At 44.2% G+C, this 17,290-nt stretch overlaps 1 protein-coding gene across 1 annotated transcript in view; it reads right to left on the minus strand.

The window, feature by feature from the left end:
* The window catches only part of LOC121607413 (serine/threonine-protein kinase BRSK2-like), a 115,347-nt gene that overhangs the window by 54,262 nt on the left and 43,795 nt on the right, over nucleotides 1-17,290 (minus strand). Inside the window, exon 2 of the mRNA XM_041938194.1 lies at nucleotides 3,037-3,131. Coding sequence (XP_041794128.1) covers nucleotides 3,037-3,131 — 95 coding nt within the window. The remainder of the gene's footprint in view (nucleotides 1-3,036; nucleotides 3,132-17,290) is intronic.

Here is a 17,290-nt window from a genome sequence, read left to right on the forward strand (position 1 = left end):
TTATGACAGTTCAGTACAGAAAAGCGTAGAGAGTTGTATATAAACTGTATCAGTCAGCGATGAAGAAATGATTTGGGTTATTCCTTTAAAATGTTCCATGTCTCACAATGAACAAGGGAAATGTAAATGTGTCTTGTATTGTGAACAGACGATACATTCATATGCAAAACCTCAAAAGAATACATCCAACTCGACACAAAGTTCAGGTTAAAAGCAGCGAAAAAGAGAAGAAAGGAAGAGAAAAAAGTGAACCTGCAGCACTCCCAAAATGTCAAACAAAATGGGACAAAATGGGTTCTCGTCAAAATGCCATCTGAAGCGGGGGGAGCGAGCATCATGTTTTAAACATGCTACTCAAATCCTCGCCGCTTTGTGTTTTCTACTTCTACACATTTTTGGGTGGCTGGTTAGGCTTCATTGTGTGAGAACAACAAGGTCATAACTCAGGCCAGCCGCTGCCTGTTGCCATGACGACGGAGCCTCAGCATCTTCTAAAATAAGACCTGGGCGGGAAAGATTAGAGGAAGCTGCCGGGGCAACCCCCGAGACAGACGGAGGAGGGAACGGCTGGCATCGAACGCAGCAACGTCGGCAGACGAATGAAAACGGAGATCCGAAACGAGAGAGCCGAGAGGCAAACAGGAGCATCTGCTGCCTTCATCTCCTCCATTCAGATCTAATTAGAAACACAACAGGCTGATTATACACCAGTGTGTTGTGTTGTCATGACGCTACAATTTCACTGATAAAATCCTAAAAAGTTGACAGCATTGCAAACAGTGAGGCGAAGGCGTTAAACATGCAGGCGCCATCCCGATTTCCTCACCAGAAAAATGACCCTGATGGTCATTTCTTCAGCTCTCAAACTTCTGAGTTTTGCTTCCAGTCTGTCTGACTGCTTGTGTTTCTTGACCCTCTTGATTGTCGAGAACAATGCTTGTTATTACTGATGAAACCCAAGTCAAAATAATGGACCAAACCGCTACGGCTCAAGCCGAGCTGAGCCTCATTCAATCATTTATCATCAGTCATCATTTAAATAACCAATCAGCAACAAGCTGGCCTCTCTGATCCGTCGGTGTCGCTGAGATCTTTCACAGCCTTGAAACTGACAAACGCCCTTCTTGGCTCAGATACTGTGCGTCCACGGCAACATCAGCGTTAACAACCAATTAGCCGCCAGCATTAAGTGAGGAGAGAGGTGTGCTCCTCACTCACTCTGCTCATTAGGATGAATGACAATGGAGCCTGTTAAACCAGCACTCTGAGGCTCACGATGCCTTGCAGATGCTATGACACAGTCCAGGAAATGAGGCTTCGATCAGACGCCGCCGCAGAGCGCTGCTTTGCTGGAAAGTGGCGTTTGTGGGAAAATGACTTGGTGAGGTTTTGTGAGCTTTCTCTCTCAGTTTGCATTCAGTAGAACATGTGTTAACTGCAGTTACTCTACTCCTCTATAAACTGCTGAGTCTGTTCATGTGGATGTTTAAAGCTGCACAGATCAATGTGCATCAAACATAATGTGAAAGTGGAGGCCGGTCCACAGAATCCTCACCAATTCTGCAGGTCCCCCCAGCTCTGACTTTAAAGCTTGTATTTGGGTTTTCAGCAAGGAAAACCTAAATTTCACCCAAATGATGTGCAAAATACTTCCTCGTTAGCTCTTACTGTGTCGAACCATGCAGATAGTTTCGGTTTTCTTGACTGAGGTTGTTCAATTCTGTCTGTGATTTCTCCTTCTCTCAGCATGGAAAACATCACATCGAAGAAATATCTGTATAACTGTGTATTAGTACTTACGAGCGTCACTGAATAAAGCGCAGTAGTAAAAAGTCACATTCTGGGTGTTAACAGAAATAAAACCACTGCTGCAGAGTGAGAAAAGGTGTTCCTCACACTCCACGATGTACCTCGACTGCTGAACATGAGTCAACCTCCCTGGAAGCTGACGTGTGTGATTCATCCTGCCTGATTTAGCATCCAGCTGTTTGTTCAAGGTGTGGGCGGACGGAGACAAGGGGACAGTCATAATGAAAGAGCAGGAGACCGTCCACTGGTGCATTCAGCTGTGTTCAACCAGTGGCTGAAACTTAAAACTCTATTTCCGTCTCTGAACGTAGGTGCAAAATCCTAAAACCACTGACAAATGTTCTTCATCAAACAAACGCCTGGAAATATTCTGCAAGAGACGTCACTCTGACTATTGTTTGGACCCACAGAACAGGAACAATACATCAAATAAACACATGGAGCCAGAGAGGGACAATAAATGACCTGTTTTCTGAGTTTTAGTTAAAGATTAATGTTCTAAAATACCTTTAAAAAACCAAAACCATCTACCAACTAACAGATACTGTGAATCACAGCCTGATAGATCTTCTTCCTCTGAGTCATAGAGCTCCATTAAAACACATCAGTGAGCCTCACTGTCGCTCTGCTGACATGTTCCTTCATCACCATGAACACACACACACACGCACACACACACACACACGCACACGCACACGCACGCACACACACACACACGCACGCACACGCACACGCACACACACACGCACGCACACACACACGCACGCACGCACACACACACGCACGCACACGCACACACACGCACACGCACACACACGCACACGCACGCGCACACACAGTCCTGCTGCCACAAACACTCACTACTGCACCAACTGTGGATTAATACGCCGCTGAAAATAGTCCCAACAGAAGCTCTATTTCCTCCTGTTTGGCTGATTACAAACTAAAGTCAGCAGCAGTTTGAGGAAATTATTGAGCCTTTTTAAAAAATCTAACTGTATATTTGTAAAGTTTATGTCTTCAGTAAGAACCAGTCGGCTTGGAGTTCAGAGACAAAGACAGGAAGTATTGAGAGACGGACTAACACGCTGTTTTTACACTTTTCTGAGATTTGTTGACAATGAGGGGAAAAGACCTTTTCAGAAGTTGGTGATCGACTTTCTGTTCTTTACAGGTTATGTGCAAATAGACAAACAGTAAAATACTGATTACAAACGGCTGTCTTACCTTCATAAGAACGGACTCGCTGAGCTTTTCTCTGTTGACAATCTTTATGGCAACTTTCTGACATGTGACACAGTGGATGCCCAGCTTCACAAGACCTGAAACACAGAATATGAAAAGAAATTCACATCAAGTCCTTCATTCAAAGTCTGTCTGAGGGACAAAAACATTCGATATGACCGAGGCCATCGCCGCAGGAGGGAGCTAACGAAAACGGAGCTATCGATGTGGACTAATGACATCACGATGACGGTCTCCTGTCTTCCTCTGTGACAACTGTCACTGCTGGAGTTCAAAGACGCTTCAGCCAGACTGCATCAAGCCTGATGAGCGTAAAACAAATCCACATGTTTGGAGGGAAAACAGGCAACACGAATGAAGCTGGAGCCACAGGATGCTCTATTTGAGCGTGCAGGTTTCAGGCTTTCACCAGCCAATAGAGCGGGCTCAGGCGGCATCACAAGCGAGCACCTTAAATGGATCTTAAGGAAACTGAGACTGTTTTGTCACATGAGATACAGTCCAGCATGCTTCCCAGAGCCAAAACTACTGACCAGTACAGTAAAAAGCTGAAGTCCACGGAGGAATGCTTTGAAGGAAAACTTTGATAATTAGGGAAAAATTCTACGATACGAAGATCAATACCACTCTCATGCTACAGCCAGGAGTCAGGTTAGCTTAGCTTAGCATAACGACTAGATGCAGAGGGAAAGAGCTAACATCTGTCCAAGCTAATTAACACATTATATCCTGTTTTTTCAAAGAGTCATGAGCTGTCATGATTTTGTGTTGGGCCACTGACTTCCTGGAGCCTTGGTCTCACCTGGTTGCCAGGCAACCAGTGGAGACTCAGGAAGTCAACTGCCAGGCCAAGAAGAGGTTACAGCACAAAACTCCTTGTCTTCTAGTACGCATACATGTACACACACAGGGCAGCTTTGATCACTGCGTCCTCATCACTGATCATTTAATGTCTGTTCCTCTCAGGCTGGTAAAAATCTCCTTTCTGAGACGACACGTCGGAAAATATTATCGTTGTAAATTTTGACCCACATTAAAGAACAATGACACTGATTTCCAGAATGTTACCTGAGTTTCAGGACAACAGGAAAACAACACTTGTTTAGATTCAGGATATAGAAGATGTAGAGCGACGTCTGTGATTAGTGTTGCTTGTGAGCACATATGGAGCCGGCCTCCCCAGCCGTAACTCCCAGCTGCATGCTGTTTGTCAGTTGACAGAGCGTAAAACAGGAGAATAAAAACGAGGCACAATCTGCATCTCCCGAGTCTCTTTTTCATTGTGTGCTTCTGAGAGCTCGCCTGATGTGACTCTTGCGCCGTAACAGAAATGTCAACACGCAATACCTTTATCTTATTACAGCCACAACGGCTCCATCCGTCTCTATCAAAGCTCTGACACCAGGGAGGACATTTCACTTTGTACTGAAGGTCTGCAGACGGCAGTGGAAATGCCACTGCGCATATGCACCTCTTCATTACCTCACGCTGCATATATATTTCACAGAAGATGAGTGTCTCACTATTTGAAAGGTGATTTCCCTGCGGGGTCTCACGAGGAAACAAGCAGAGCCGTAAGCAGCGGGGTGTTTGGGCCAACACGGCAGCCTGGGGGCTCTTTTATGTCTCCGGTTAGAACGGAAATGGCATCCTGGGCGACATTCACTGGCTCTCATTGATCTTGTTGTCAGAGACGCTCAAGGACGGCTACAACTGCTTACCACAACACGGGGCTGGGAAAGGCCTGCGAAGACACTCTGCACGCATGTGTGCAGGCGTGCGTGCTTAACGCGCACACACATTCACCCCCACAAGTGATGAGAGGTAGTGTGAGGTGTCCCGACTTAACAGGAGGGGAAGAAAGGGAAGAGTGAAGCAGGAGCATCCTCTGAGAAAACCCACAGCGCAGAAACAGACACAGAACGAGGAGGTGAGCAGGAAGGAAAAGAAAATTCACGGATGCTCTTCTTTAAATGATCATTTGAATATTCACCTGAAGCCAAAAGCAGCTGCTGTTCGTGCTGCAGCTGAAATGGGTCACTACAGAGAGTTACTCAGACTCTGCAGCCATACAGAGCTTTTTAGCTGCTTTCAGCTCATAGTTTTGGCTTTACAGCACATTCACTGCTCTCTTCAACCCTGCAGCTCTTTCCTGCTAACCTCACTGTGCACTACCTGCCCAGCACCGAACAGCAGACAGACACGGCTAAAGAGCCGCCGGTGAAGAGGGTGGAACATGTAGCAGCTCATGAGCCATATTTTAAACTAGGAGCTGCTTGGAGAGCGATTACTGGGCTCCCACTCATCAGGCGGACGCGAACACGGCTGTGAATGAATGCTAACTGCGAATGAATGCTAACGTTGCTCGGTGCCTGCTGGATGTGGAAGCACGCGGCTGTTTACGAACACGTCAGCCGTTTAAGACGATGATACGTCAAAGAGCTTCTGCATCCAGCTTTCATTTCGAGACATTTGTCAAAACCCACTTTTTGTTTCCAACATCAGTAGCAAACAATCAATTTTTTTAAAAAAGGATTTTTTTATCCACAAATTCATCTAAAAGAATGATGCACATGTCTCAGGAACAGAGTCGTGCTGCTTAGTCTTTGAATTTAAAATAGATGCATTTAGGAAACTACACCAGAATAAATACAACAATCAATCAACAGTTCAATTAATTAAAAAAATGTGATTATTAAAAAAAACCGAGGGGTAACTTTAGACTTGACCTCAATATTTCTAAACTATATGACCCCCCAGAGGCAGAGGAGCGCAGTGGTCGGGTCAGCTTTGTCTCTGTTTGCAGAAAATGTGATTAAGTAGAGATTAATTAATAGAGAGCAGGTTGGAATTAACTCCTGAATGTATCTGAAGACAAGTTCAGAAATATTTTAGACTCAACAAAGGAAACAAAGGAAGGAGAGCGGTTTCCATATGAGTGATATCACATCCACACACGGTTCCTCTGAGGAAGAAAAGCTATTTAAGGTGTATGTTACAGCTCCATGGGCCCAGCGAGGCCGATAAGGATGACTTATCTCCACTAAAACACATTTGTGCTCCCATAATCTTCTGTGCAGTTTTTCTTTCCTCATAATTGCTCCTCTGACACCTAAATGTGGGAGTTTCTGTCTGAACAAACTGCTATATGTTTTTAATCCAACCCAGAACAAAAATCATAAAAGCACTTTATGTTTGGCATTCGTCATCGTGCTTCTCACTTATTAGAATCATTACGTAGCTCCAAACTAGACCCTGAAGTAATAATCTCTGACATTTTCACATCAGGAATCATCCACTTTGCTTCTCTCTGCCTCGTTTCTATATAAGTCATGTGAAACAGCTCAGTCAGTGTGCATCTTTAAACATCTGACAGTCAAAGATATAAGTGAAATAAGATGAACACAATGGACACAAATTCAGCTGCCCCCTGCAGGGCGCAGCCTTTCTGTGACTAGTTAGTGAAAATAAAATGTGAACCAGTGGGTGTTTCCAGCAACTTCCTTTGTGCAAGTTTATCCAACAGGATGTGACAAAGCTGAGAAAATCCAGCTTTTCATACTTTTTTCCATGATGCCAACTTTTCCACCTGAGCCAAGCATTAAAAACATTTTTTTTTTAAATTCCACTCATGTGTTTTCATGCACAGGTTGAAAATGTGTATTATTACTGGAGGATGGAAATGCTGACTGGATGAAATGTGCTGCTTCGAGCCTTTTGGCTTATTTATTTTGCAGCTGCTGGTTTGTTCATATTGATGCTTTAAATAATACCTCATCTTTCATAAAATGTCAGAAAACAGCTCAGGATCCAAACATATTTGATTTACAATAGTAGAGAAAAGCTGTGGTTTGACATTATGTCCTGATGAACGACTCAAAGGATTAATCAATTAGAATAATTATAATCAGCGTTGATTTCCGCCACTCGTATGACTGAACCATGGTGTCATCTTTAGTTTAAAGCGTAGAACATTCAGCATGAAGGAGAGGCAGCGTTGTGGAAGTTGGCATGAACATTGAACCCACTTGAGCTGAACGGAGAAATAAATCCCACAGTTTGACTGACAGGTGAGCTCAGAGCACCACAGACGGATCAGAAGGCAAAAAAAACCAATGTGCAACCAGCCGACGCCACAACTGACAACAACTAACTCTCATTGATTTCTCTCCCCTCAATCATCTGATTCACATCGATAATCCAGGACTTCTGAACTCCAGACTGGCAGCGGGACTTCGGCCTCTGGTCCTCCTAAACTCCTTCCTCCTCAAACCTCCCACGTTCCCGCCCAGTCTTTGCTAGAATTACTTCCACAGTCTCAATTAAGCTTCTTTAATGAATAAACTCCACATTTACCACCGACTGAGGACAGAAGAAGTCAGCTAGAAAGCTAAAGAGTCTGTAGATAAGAGCTTTATACTGTAAGACAAGCACTGCTGTACGAGACAGCCAATCACGGACCAGCAAATTCCTTTGTTTTCGTGGGATGAATCCAAATCACTGACGTGAGATGTTGAGGTGTTCCTGAATCTTCAATATTCAACTCTGTGGATGGAGTCATCTCCATAGCAACACCCAGTGAGGCTCAAGAGTGTCTGTCAACATACCAAACTGAAAACCTGAGATTTTTGAGAAACATTTATTAACAGCTGTGAAGTAACACTTTGGTGTCATCAAACCCCCCAGGAAACCCCCATGTTTCTGTGCTGAGTGACATAAATACTGCTGTTCACAGTACACGTTAACGACAACACAAATTAAGGTCTAATCGTTGCCTTTAAGGGACTTTTCCTGCCTCATTTGAGTCTTTTGGACCTTCAGCAGGCTGTTTTTGTGGAACCAACACACCAGATGATAATTATGTTGACCACAGGCGCAACAGTTTTGGTCATTGAGCTGAATTAACAGAGCCAGCTGGAAGGCTGAACGAGATGTTAATGGTAAAATAAAGACAGTGAATGAATGCAGCCGCTTTCTCTGCAAATTAACGAAATCCTGCAGACAAAGCTGGAATGACTGAGATGGAGCTTTGATGTTATTCTGTCAGTTTGCACTTCTATCCATCCATCCATCCATCCATCAGTTCATCCATTCATCTATCATCCATCCATCCATCCATCCATCCAATCATCAATTCATCTATCATCCATCCATCCATCCATCAGTTCATCCATTCATCTATCATCCATCCATCCATCCAATCATCAATTCATCTATCATCCATCCATCCATCCATCCATCCATCCATCCAATCATCAATTCATCTATCATCCATCCATCCATCCATCCAATCATCAATTCATCTATCATCCATCCATCCATCCATCAGTTCATCCATCCATCCATCCATCAGTTCATCCATTCATCCATCCATCCATCCAATCATCAATTCATCTATCATCCATCCATCCAATCATCAATTGATCTATCATCCATCCATCATCCATCCATTCATCTATCCATCCATCCATCCATCCATCCAATCATCAATTCATCTATCATCCATCCATCCATCCATCCATCAGTTCATCCATTCATCTATCATCCATCCATCCATCCATCCAATCATCAATTCATCTATCATCCATCCATCCATCCATCCATCCAATCAACAATTCATCTATCATCCATCCATCATCCATCCATTCATCTATCCATCCATCCATCCATCTATCCATCCATCCAATCATCCATCCATCCATCTATCCATCCATCCAATCATCAATTCATCTATCATCCATCATCCATCCATCCAATCATCAATTCATCTATCATCCATCCATCCATCCAATCATCAATTCATCAATTCATCTATCATCCATCCATCCATCCAATCATCAATTCATCCATTCATCTATCATCCATCCATCCATCCATCCATCAGTTAATCTATCATCCATCCATCTATCATCTATCCATTCATCTATCCATCCATCCAATCATCAGTTCATCCATCCAATCATCAATTCATCTATCATCCATCCATCTATCATCCATCCATCATCCATCCAATCATCTATCCATCTATCATCCATCCATCCATCCATCCAATCATCGATTCATCCAATCATCAATTCATCATCCTTTTCTGCTTTCTGACACTTATTATATATGTTTTGTTTCGTGTGTGTGAGTGTGTGTGTGTGTGTGTGTGTGTGTGTGTGTGTGTGTGTGTGTTAGATTTTGTTGAGGCGTACAAATGAAGGAAAGAGATGTCCGCCATCTTTGTTTTGATTAGTTGCAATTAGTCGTTAGAAAGTTTTCTTTTAGGGAGAAAAGAGTTTCTGGGTTTGTTAAAAACCTGCTGGAGTTCAGCTGCACAGTTTCCACTGCAGGAAGTCCACGTAATGTTCTACTTTTCTGTCCGCTGCCCTGCAGCAGCCCTGGGGAAGAACCCCCGGAGCTAAATTTGGAAATACATTTGTGCTGCGGCAAGGACACTACAGCCAGCACAACAGCTGTGAGGCACAAAGCAAGACACAAAACCTGAACAGATGAAACAGGATTTTACAAAACTGAAGGAGGTTCGACGGACTGGACGCTGTTTCGGGTCAGTGAGCAGTTTGAGCCGACCCAGCAGGAACACTTTGATCTAAAGTTCACACAGACCTGAAACATGATGAGTAACTTTATCAGAACCGCTTCACTCGCACACTGAACAGCACACACAGCAGAGGTCAGTCCTCTCCTGCTGTCACCGATTTAAAGAAATATACCTCACACACCCTGTTTGGAAAATACAGCAGAATCTACCTGCATGGAGATCTGATTTTTATTTCATTATTGGTCAGTTTAGCTGATCACATACTTATCGATAGCTGCATAGGCGTTGGCCAAACTACAGCGGAGTTCAGTTACTATATAGCTGAGTTGTCCACCAGAGTTCACTTTAAAAATGTAAATGTTCTGCTCGTTGTTGGTATATTTTATTGTTTGTTGTTTGAGTATATTTTTATTTCTGGTATATTTTTAATTGCATTTACGAATATCTTTACTGCATGCTAGCTTATTTTATTCTAGTATTTTCATTTTATTTTATTATCTTTCTTATTATCTTGTTCTAACATGCTCAACCAGGTTTATGAACAGGTGCTTTCTTTGTTTGTTCAGTTTGGGAAAAGTGACATTTTCAAGATGAAAGTTGACTCTCGACATTCGGTGTCTTTTACAGCCACTTCGGTTTCCTGTCAGTTAAAGACACAAACAAGTGAAGCACCTGCGACACATTCAGTGAAAAGGTGATGCTGCAAGAACAAAGACGGAAAAAAACAAAAGCTCTAAAAATCTCTAAAATCCAAACTAATCGTCGAACACATCCGAGTGAGTCGACTCCACGAGCGAGGGAGGCAGCACATGCTTTCTTTGTTGGCGCAGATAAATCTGTTCAATCAGGTGGTGCTGCAGGAGCTCCACCCACACTGTGCTGAAAACCACCCGGTGAAACCAGGAGTCAAGAGGCCGGCCTCTGCACCACTTCAGAGCGAAGCAATCAAAGGACATCCCTCCTCTTTTCTTCCTGCAGGACAACTTCTGGCTGATAATAAGCTTGCTGCAGCTGGCTTTGTGTGGATTGCTTGAGGGTAAAGGAAAGGAGAGCAGGAAGGAGACAGAAGGCTGAAAGGAAAAAGGGATCCAGAGAGGAGGAATGGACTTCCAGCTAATTCAACTATAAATAGTCAGAGCCTCAGTCGAGCACTTCAGCTGGAACATTTTTAGGTACACTCATTTCTTCTCTTCGGACCAGCAGGAACTGCATGAAGTTTGAACAGGTGACTCTAACCATGAGCAACAACAGCTACGGCGTTGTCGATCAAGCGATAAAGGAGGATTTCAGAGTCGTCTGATCCACTACGGCAGCTCAGGGATCCTCCGACGAGCAGAACAGGCCTCCGAATCTGAGCCAACATCACGTCGTGCCGGGATGAGACGACAGGATGTTTTTGTTTGTGACGATGGTCGCCGTGTCAGATCTAATGAGAAACTCTTGCCGCGTCTTGGTCGGGTGACTGGCAAGACCACACGTGGGACCCCGACCAATCACAGCACGTCTTATTTCACGATCGCGCCAAAGTTCAGACGATTTGGCCTCTTCAACACTGAGTTGGTCCTCAGTGTTGGTAAAATGCTTCAAACAAAGAGTGACAGATAAAGACTGTCCTCTCTCAGGAGGACAGCTTGGACCGGGACACATCCTGTCTCCTCCTGACAGTCAAAGTTGATCTTTTCTAACCTCAGCTGAGCAGCTTCAGGTGCATAAACTAAACCAGGAGGCTGACCAGGAGGCATTTATTCAAGTTCTTTCCTGACAAAAGATCCACTCTGTCAAGTCCATCAACTATTGATTATTTCACTATGGATGAATCTGCCAATTAGTTTCATGACCATTTGATTACTCGGTTAGTCTATTTCCCCGAGCCCAAAGCGACGTCTTCAGACTGCTTCTTTTTGCTTCTCTTCATGTACTGCGAATGTCAAAGAAAAGCAGCAGATCCTCCTTCCAGAAGCCGGAACCAGTAAATGTTGGACATTTTTCATTTTTCCTTGCACATCACAGCTTGCAGTGAAACCAGAAAGCACACAATGAAACAGGACTTTCCCATTTCCGTTCCCACACAGCTAGCTACCAGCGAGCTAACCATCGGGGAAAACTGGACGAGAAGCTGCGGATCAAACACCAACCCTGACATTAGAGGACGATGGATTGTGTTGATACAGCAAGTCTACAACGTACAGACAGCAGGAGATTTGAATGGCTGCCTGAGGAAAGCAAACCAGAGGAAACAAAGGAGCTGAGAGGCCGTTCATCGAAGCAAACCCACTGAAACACCGTCATTTCTCAGGAGGAAAAGTTTACATATGACCTGAGGGACTCCTGCGTTTCTATGTTCAGAAACACGACGAAGGTCGTTCAGAGAAAACTTTAAACTACAGAGAGGGAAAATACTCGAGAACGACACTGAACAAAGAGCGGCAGGGCGAAGAGGCAGAGCTCGGCTCCCAGCGGCAGACCTGCGTGGAGCTCAGCGGGGCTCTGATGGAGTTTCCTGGCTGTCAGCGAGCCATCTGTAGCTGTCCGACCAGACTGATGAGCCGCCTCTCACGTCTGAATCAGACCTGCCAGCCACCAGAACTGAGCTCTGGCCTATTTACATCTTTTTACAGAGACGTGGAACATCCTTTTTATTCGCTTCATACACCCAAACAGAAAGGGAAGAGGAAAAGCTCAAACTAATGTTAGGAAGAGTCGATATGAACTCATTCTCCTACCCTCACGTCCACCAAAAAGATATTGACTGATCCTCACGTCTGCCTTATAATGGCCCACCTTGCTGTCAGTCATCTGAAGCCACCCTCCTTCGTTTCGACCAATCACATGAGTGAGGAGCTCCCCGCCGCTCTGTAACATTGATTAACCGCCGCTGCCGGTTGACAACGAGGCCGAGAGGTGCGCGCCGTCCCGGCAGAGAAGCGCAGACTGCCCACTGAGGCTAATGAGATCACATAGACAGAAATGGGCCTGAACATTGATTTCCATGAATTAAGCATCGCAGAAGGTCCAGCCGTCCCACTCCTGCTTCCACATCAGTGAAGAAATATGGATCTGAAATAATCAAGGTTTGGTTGAGCAGCTGCTGTTTTTTAATAAACATTTTCAAGGAGTTTCTTTTCATTGATATTTGCAGTAAAGGAGCAGGGAGGTACGGTGCGTGAACATAATTAAAAGAAACAATGTGCGGCTTGTGGCCAGAGGCACTTCAGCCTCTTCAAGGCCTTTTATTACATACATACATGTGAGAGTATATGTGTATTAAGTGCGTCTAACGAGCAGGGGGAAGTGGGTGTTTTTACTTCTGATGCATTCAGCTGAACTCTCTCTCAACCTTAACAAACTGTAGATTTTTTTTAAAAGCACAAAGCTTTCCAGTTCTATATGTGCACTCAGCTGTTTGCAGCTGTTTTTGCAATATTACAATAACTTGGATTAAAATGTATACGTATACATATACATATATATTCAAAAAGGTACCACAAATATGATCAGAAACAGATCAGAGGAAATAATGTGAGTAATGAGAAGTAATGTGAGGAGACTCAAAAGAGTTCTCAACCTCCTCTCCAGTCCAGCCTTTCACTAAATGATGATTGATGCTGATCACATTAAAATAAAAAAAACTTGCTTATTTAAAAAAAAAACAGACACAGAAGACGTGAGATGTGCTTACCTGTTTTCAAATCAGCATGTTGAGAGCAGGATACAGCCGTCCAATCAGCAGCGGGCATGAGGAGAGAGCAGAGAAGAAGAGACCAATGGTTAGCTCACGGCACAGAAATCTACCAGGCGACAGATGATGGAGACATTCAGCCGCGGCAGCCAATCACCTCTTAGCTGTTTGTGTTTTAACTACTGTAAATTCAGTCGATTTAACACACTGCACATCCAGTGAAACGGAGGATATCTGTGTCAAGGTTAGCCTCCCCTCCTCCATCACTTCACTCCCCCCTCCTCACCCCCGTCTGCTCCCCTGATGATATGATTCTCATTGAATTTATTGAAAATGATTTCCCTCCCTTCCTCCTTCCTTCCCACATTCTGACAAAGCTCCCTTTTCTCCATTAATGAGGTAATCAGCTCCTCCTTTTGCCTCCGTCAGCATGGAGAGAGGGGGAGGAGAGGAAGACGAGGGAGGCCAAGAAAACGGGTCAAGCCTCGAGAGGGAGAGGGAGAAGAAGAGTAAAAGGCTTCGTGCAGCGCTCAGGTCGTATCGGAGGAGGCGGTAACGCTGGACGCCATCACTGACAGCAGAAAGACATCAGCACGTATGGTGAAAACAGGTTTCAGTTTCATTTCCTCTGCTCGATTTCCCTGCCCGAGTCGACACACTTCATCGACTTCGAGCCGACAGGAACATCCCACATGTCCTACTTACTGTAAGACAACGAGCAGCGAGCGGCGCTGAAGAACTGCCATCCTCCAGTCAAAGTATTCTCTAAGTCCTGATACCAGTCTTTTTAAAATCTGTCTCTGGAACGTCCTTCAACTTCATTTAAGTGCAATACTAATAAGCTCTGAAGCATTTCTTTAAGTCAACAAGTACGAGCAGGAAAATGAACGTAAGGCTGCACAGATTCAGGAACAGTGGAGTTTAGTTTGTCTGTGACATGATGGTCTTCATCAGTGAAGAGTTTGTCAAGTTGTCTTCATTTGGCCAAAGCTGGAACTTTCTTCTTTGAGCTTTAGAAAGGGGGCAGGTGACGACTCCTCCCACCGATGAAGAGCATGGAACGCAGCTGACGTTCAACTCTGTCTGAAATACTTTACCGATGGGTTGTATTTCCCATCATGCCTCACTGCAGTAAGTCAGTGCCGTAACATCGACAACGCCGGATGAGGACATGGCCGATGAATAGCTGGAGAGTTTGAGAAAGACTCGTTCATAATAATAAGAAATGATTAAAAACCCTGCAGAGTAAACGTGGCGAACACAGTCTGGGGTTGGTCCTTTGTTTTGTTGCCGTGGAGCCGCGGCGCATCTGCCAGCTTCTCTTTAAACCTCCTCAAAAACACTCCCACTCACCCGGCGTGTCCGTGTTCAGTCTGCAGCGTTATCGAACCATGACGGGTGAATACCGCGGGAGGCCGAGGGACGCCTGCGACCACATGTAGAACACTGAGTGTCACATCTACAAAACGACAGCACGCCACTGAACACGAAGCCTTTAAAGAGAGCACAGAGCAACACGATGTCCTGAAGAGCCACAGGTGAGCCACAGGTGAGCTGCAGGTGAGCTGCAGGTGAGCTGCTTCTCACCACAGAGAGCAGGGATTCCAGACAAGAGATTCAGGTCGTTCACTTTAATAAAAGCCAACCAGAGTTTCTGTTCAATCACCGTTTTTTAACTGTCAAAGTCTCACATCTTTAAATCTGTCGGGTCATAATGTCCAAATAAAAATGAAAATATGTGAAAACAGACTCTACACTCTGTTTTTGCTTCTTCTCTCATGTCCGTTCTCTCTTTCGCTCCACTCCTGATTTACTGAACTAAGAGTTTATTTCAACCAAACAGACTTAGTGATGATTGTTGGAGCAGCGAAAGATGAATGTTGAGTTTGAATGAAGCGTTTCGAGAATTCCTCCTGTTTGTATATATTAGAGCCACACTGATAAACTGGATAACATCGTCAATACATGACAAAAAAATAAATGCTGTTCTGAAGCAGTATCAGTGCTCTCCAGTTTGTCCACCAGAGAGCAGTAATGAGTTGACTTTCACACTGTGAAATGTCCTGAACATTTCTTAGCTGCATAATTTTAGGAAAGCTTATCAGCAATGTTTATTTCTGCGATGCGTCGTGTCATACTCAACATATCGGCATATATCAGTGAGAGAGTCAGCCGAGCTATGAAATATAAGTACAACAAACTCTAAAAAGGAGAAAAACAGCAGAACAAATTAACCAAACCAACTAAAACAGTTACACGCTAACAAAATTCCACACCCACAAAGCAAAAACACAAAAGAATAAACGAACAGAACGAGGAAATCCCACCTCAAAGGATTCATGACCCCATAAACACCTCCACCTTCCCCTTCACTGTCCACCTGTGACCTTCATCACAGCTTGGACACATTCATCATCATTTCTGAGAGTCAGAAGAAACAAAACTCTTCAGTAGTCAACGAGGAACAAACAAAAGTCCAGTTTTCTTCTTTTCCCCTGTTGATTATCTTGAAACATCTCAGTCCTTTAGGAGGACTCAACCATGAGAATGTGAATGAATTCTGCCTCATCAGCCCTAATCACTGAAATAATCACTTTAAAAAGTCCTTCAGACATACGATCAGATCACTCTGTGCTTTTGCTCACAGTCTCTGTATTCGTCCATCGCAGCGCACCACACCAGGCTTCAGCGGAGGACGCCGCAGTGACGTCGAGCTCTGTAAAGTCTTTCGACAGCTCTCGGGCCAGTTTAATGGCCACGAGTCGCTGCCAACGCGCCATCAGAAGGAAACCTCGTCATGATAAGAGAACGGCAAAACTTCGAGCTCTTCACTTTAATGAGTTCAGTTTTATGTAACTCACAGGATTGAGGGGGAAGCAGCAACACACAGTAATTAACCCACTGGAGAGAGAGCGCAAGCGAGGAGGGGAAAGATCCAAATCTGAGTAGGATGAGAAGAAGAAGAAAAAAACAAGGAAAAGAGAGCTCCGCGTCCTCGTTCAGCCACATGATGAAAGGAGAAGAAAGGAGAGGAGGAGGAGGAGGAGAGATGCTTCTGACAATACAGAAAAGCGGTGTTGATGCCAAGAGGTAGAGCCAAACTCCCAATCCTATGACGCAACCTCGCTCCAAACTTATTACAGTAAAACCTACTCGCCGAGGATGAGTCGACTTCTATCTCACAGTCACACTGAAGACTGAGAATGTAAAATCTGTGGAGCACTTTCATCTGCCGAAGGTTCAAATGGAAGAAGACAAAGAGTCGGAGGGCGGGTGAATGTCTTAAAGTCCAGCCCACAAAGACCGCTGACATCAGTAAATCCCCAGATGGTCTGCGTTTGGCTGAACATCTACACAGTAAATTAACTGCAGTAACAACACCACGCAGCGAAGCTCGCACTCAGTTTCAGAGGAAGATGCTGCGACAGTTTACGGGCCTTTTGGGAAGCTGCTGACTTTCATTCACTTCAGCTCAGAAACCAACCTGAACATCTTTACTGCATATTGAAACAAATGAAAATCAACGGCAGCCTGAAAAGCAGAATAAATGCATGTCAACAAAAGTACAGTTTAATAGCGTAATCCATCTGCAATTCTATGAAAAATGTGCTAAAATGTGCAAAAAATGTTTGTTGCACGTTGATGTTAAATGTTTGCTTATTAAATTTGTGCAAACATGTACTTATACTTAATATTTAATTAAAGACTTTACCGCTCCCAAGGCCCCAACAGCTCTTATTACGCATTTTCCTCCGTCTGTCGACACAAATGCTACATTAATTTTTATATCGGACACCGTTAGCACCGTTAGCTAAAATGCTCCCAAATGGACAGATTCAAAGCATTTGGAGACACAGTCACAACAAGAGGCTCAATAAACGCCAACAGCAGACAAGCAACCATTTTTAAAAATGAGGCAACACTGAGGCAACTCACCCGTTAGGTCTCTCAGTGATCCACAGATTAATAACACGGCCGAGAAACAAAGGTCCACTGCAGTCAGAATATCTAGT

The sequence above is a fragment of the Chelmon rostratus genome, chromosome 1, assembly GCF_017976325.1.
Source record: "Chelmon rostratus isolate fCheRos1 chromosome 1, fCheRos1.pri, whole genome shotgun sequence".
Classification (NCBI taxonomy): Eukaryota; Metazoa; Chordata; class Actinopteri; order Chaetodontiformes; family Chaetodontidae; genus Chelmon; species Chelmon rostratus.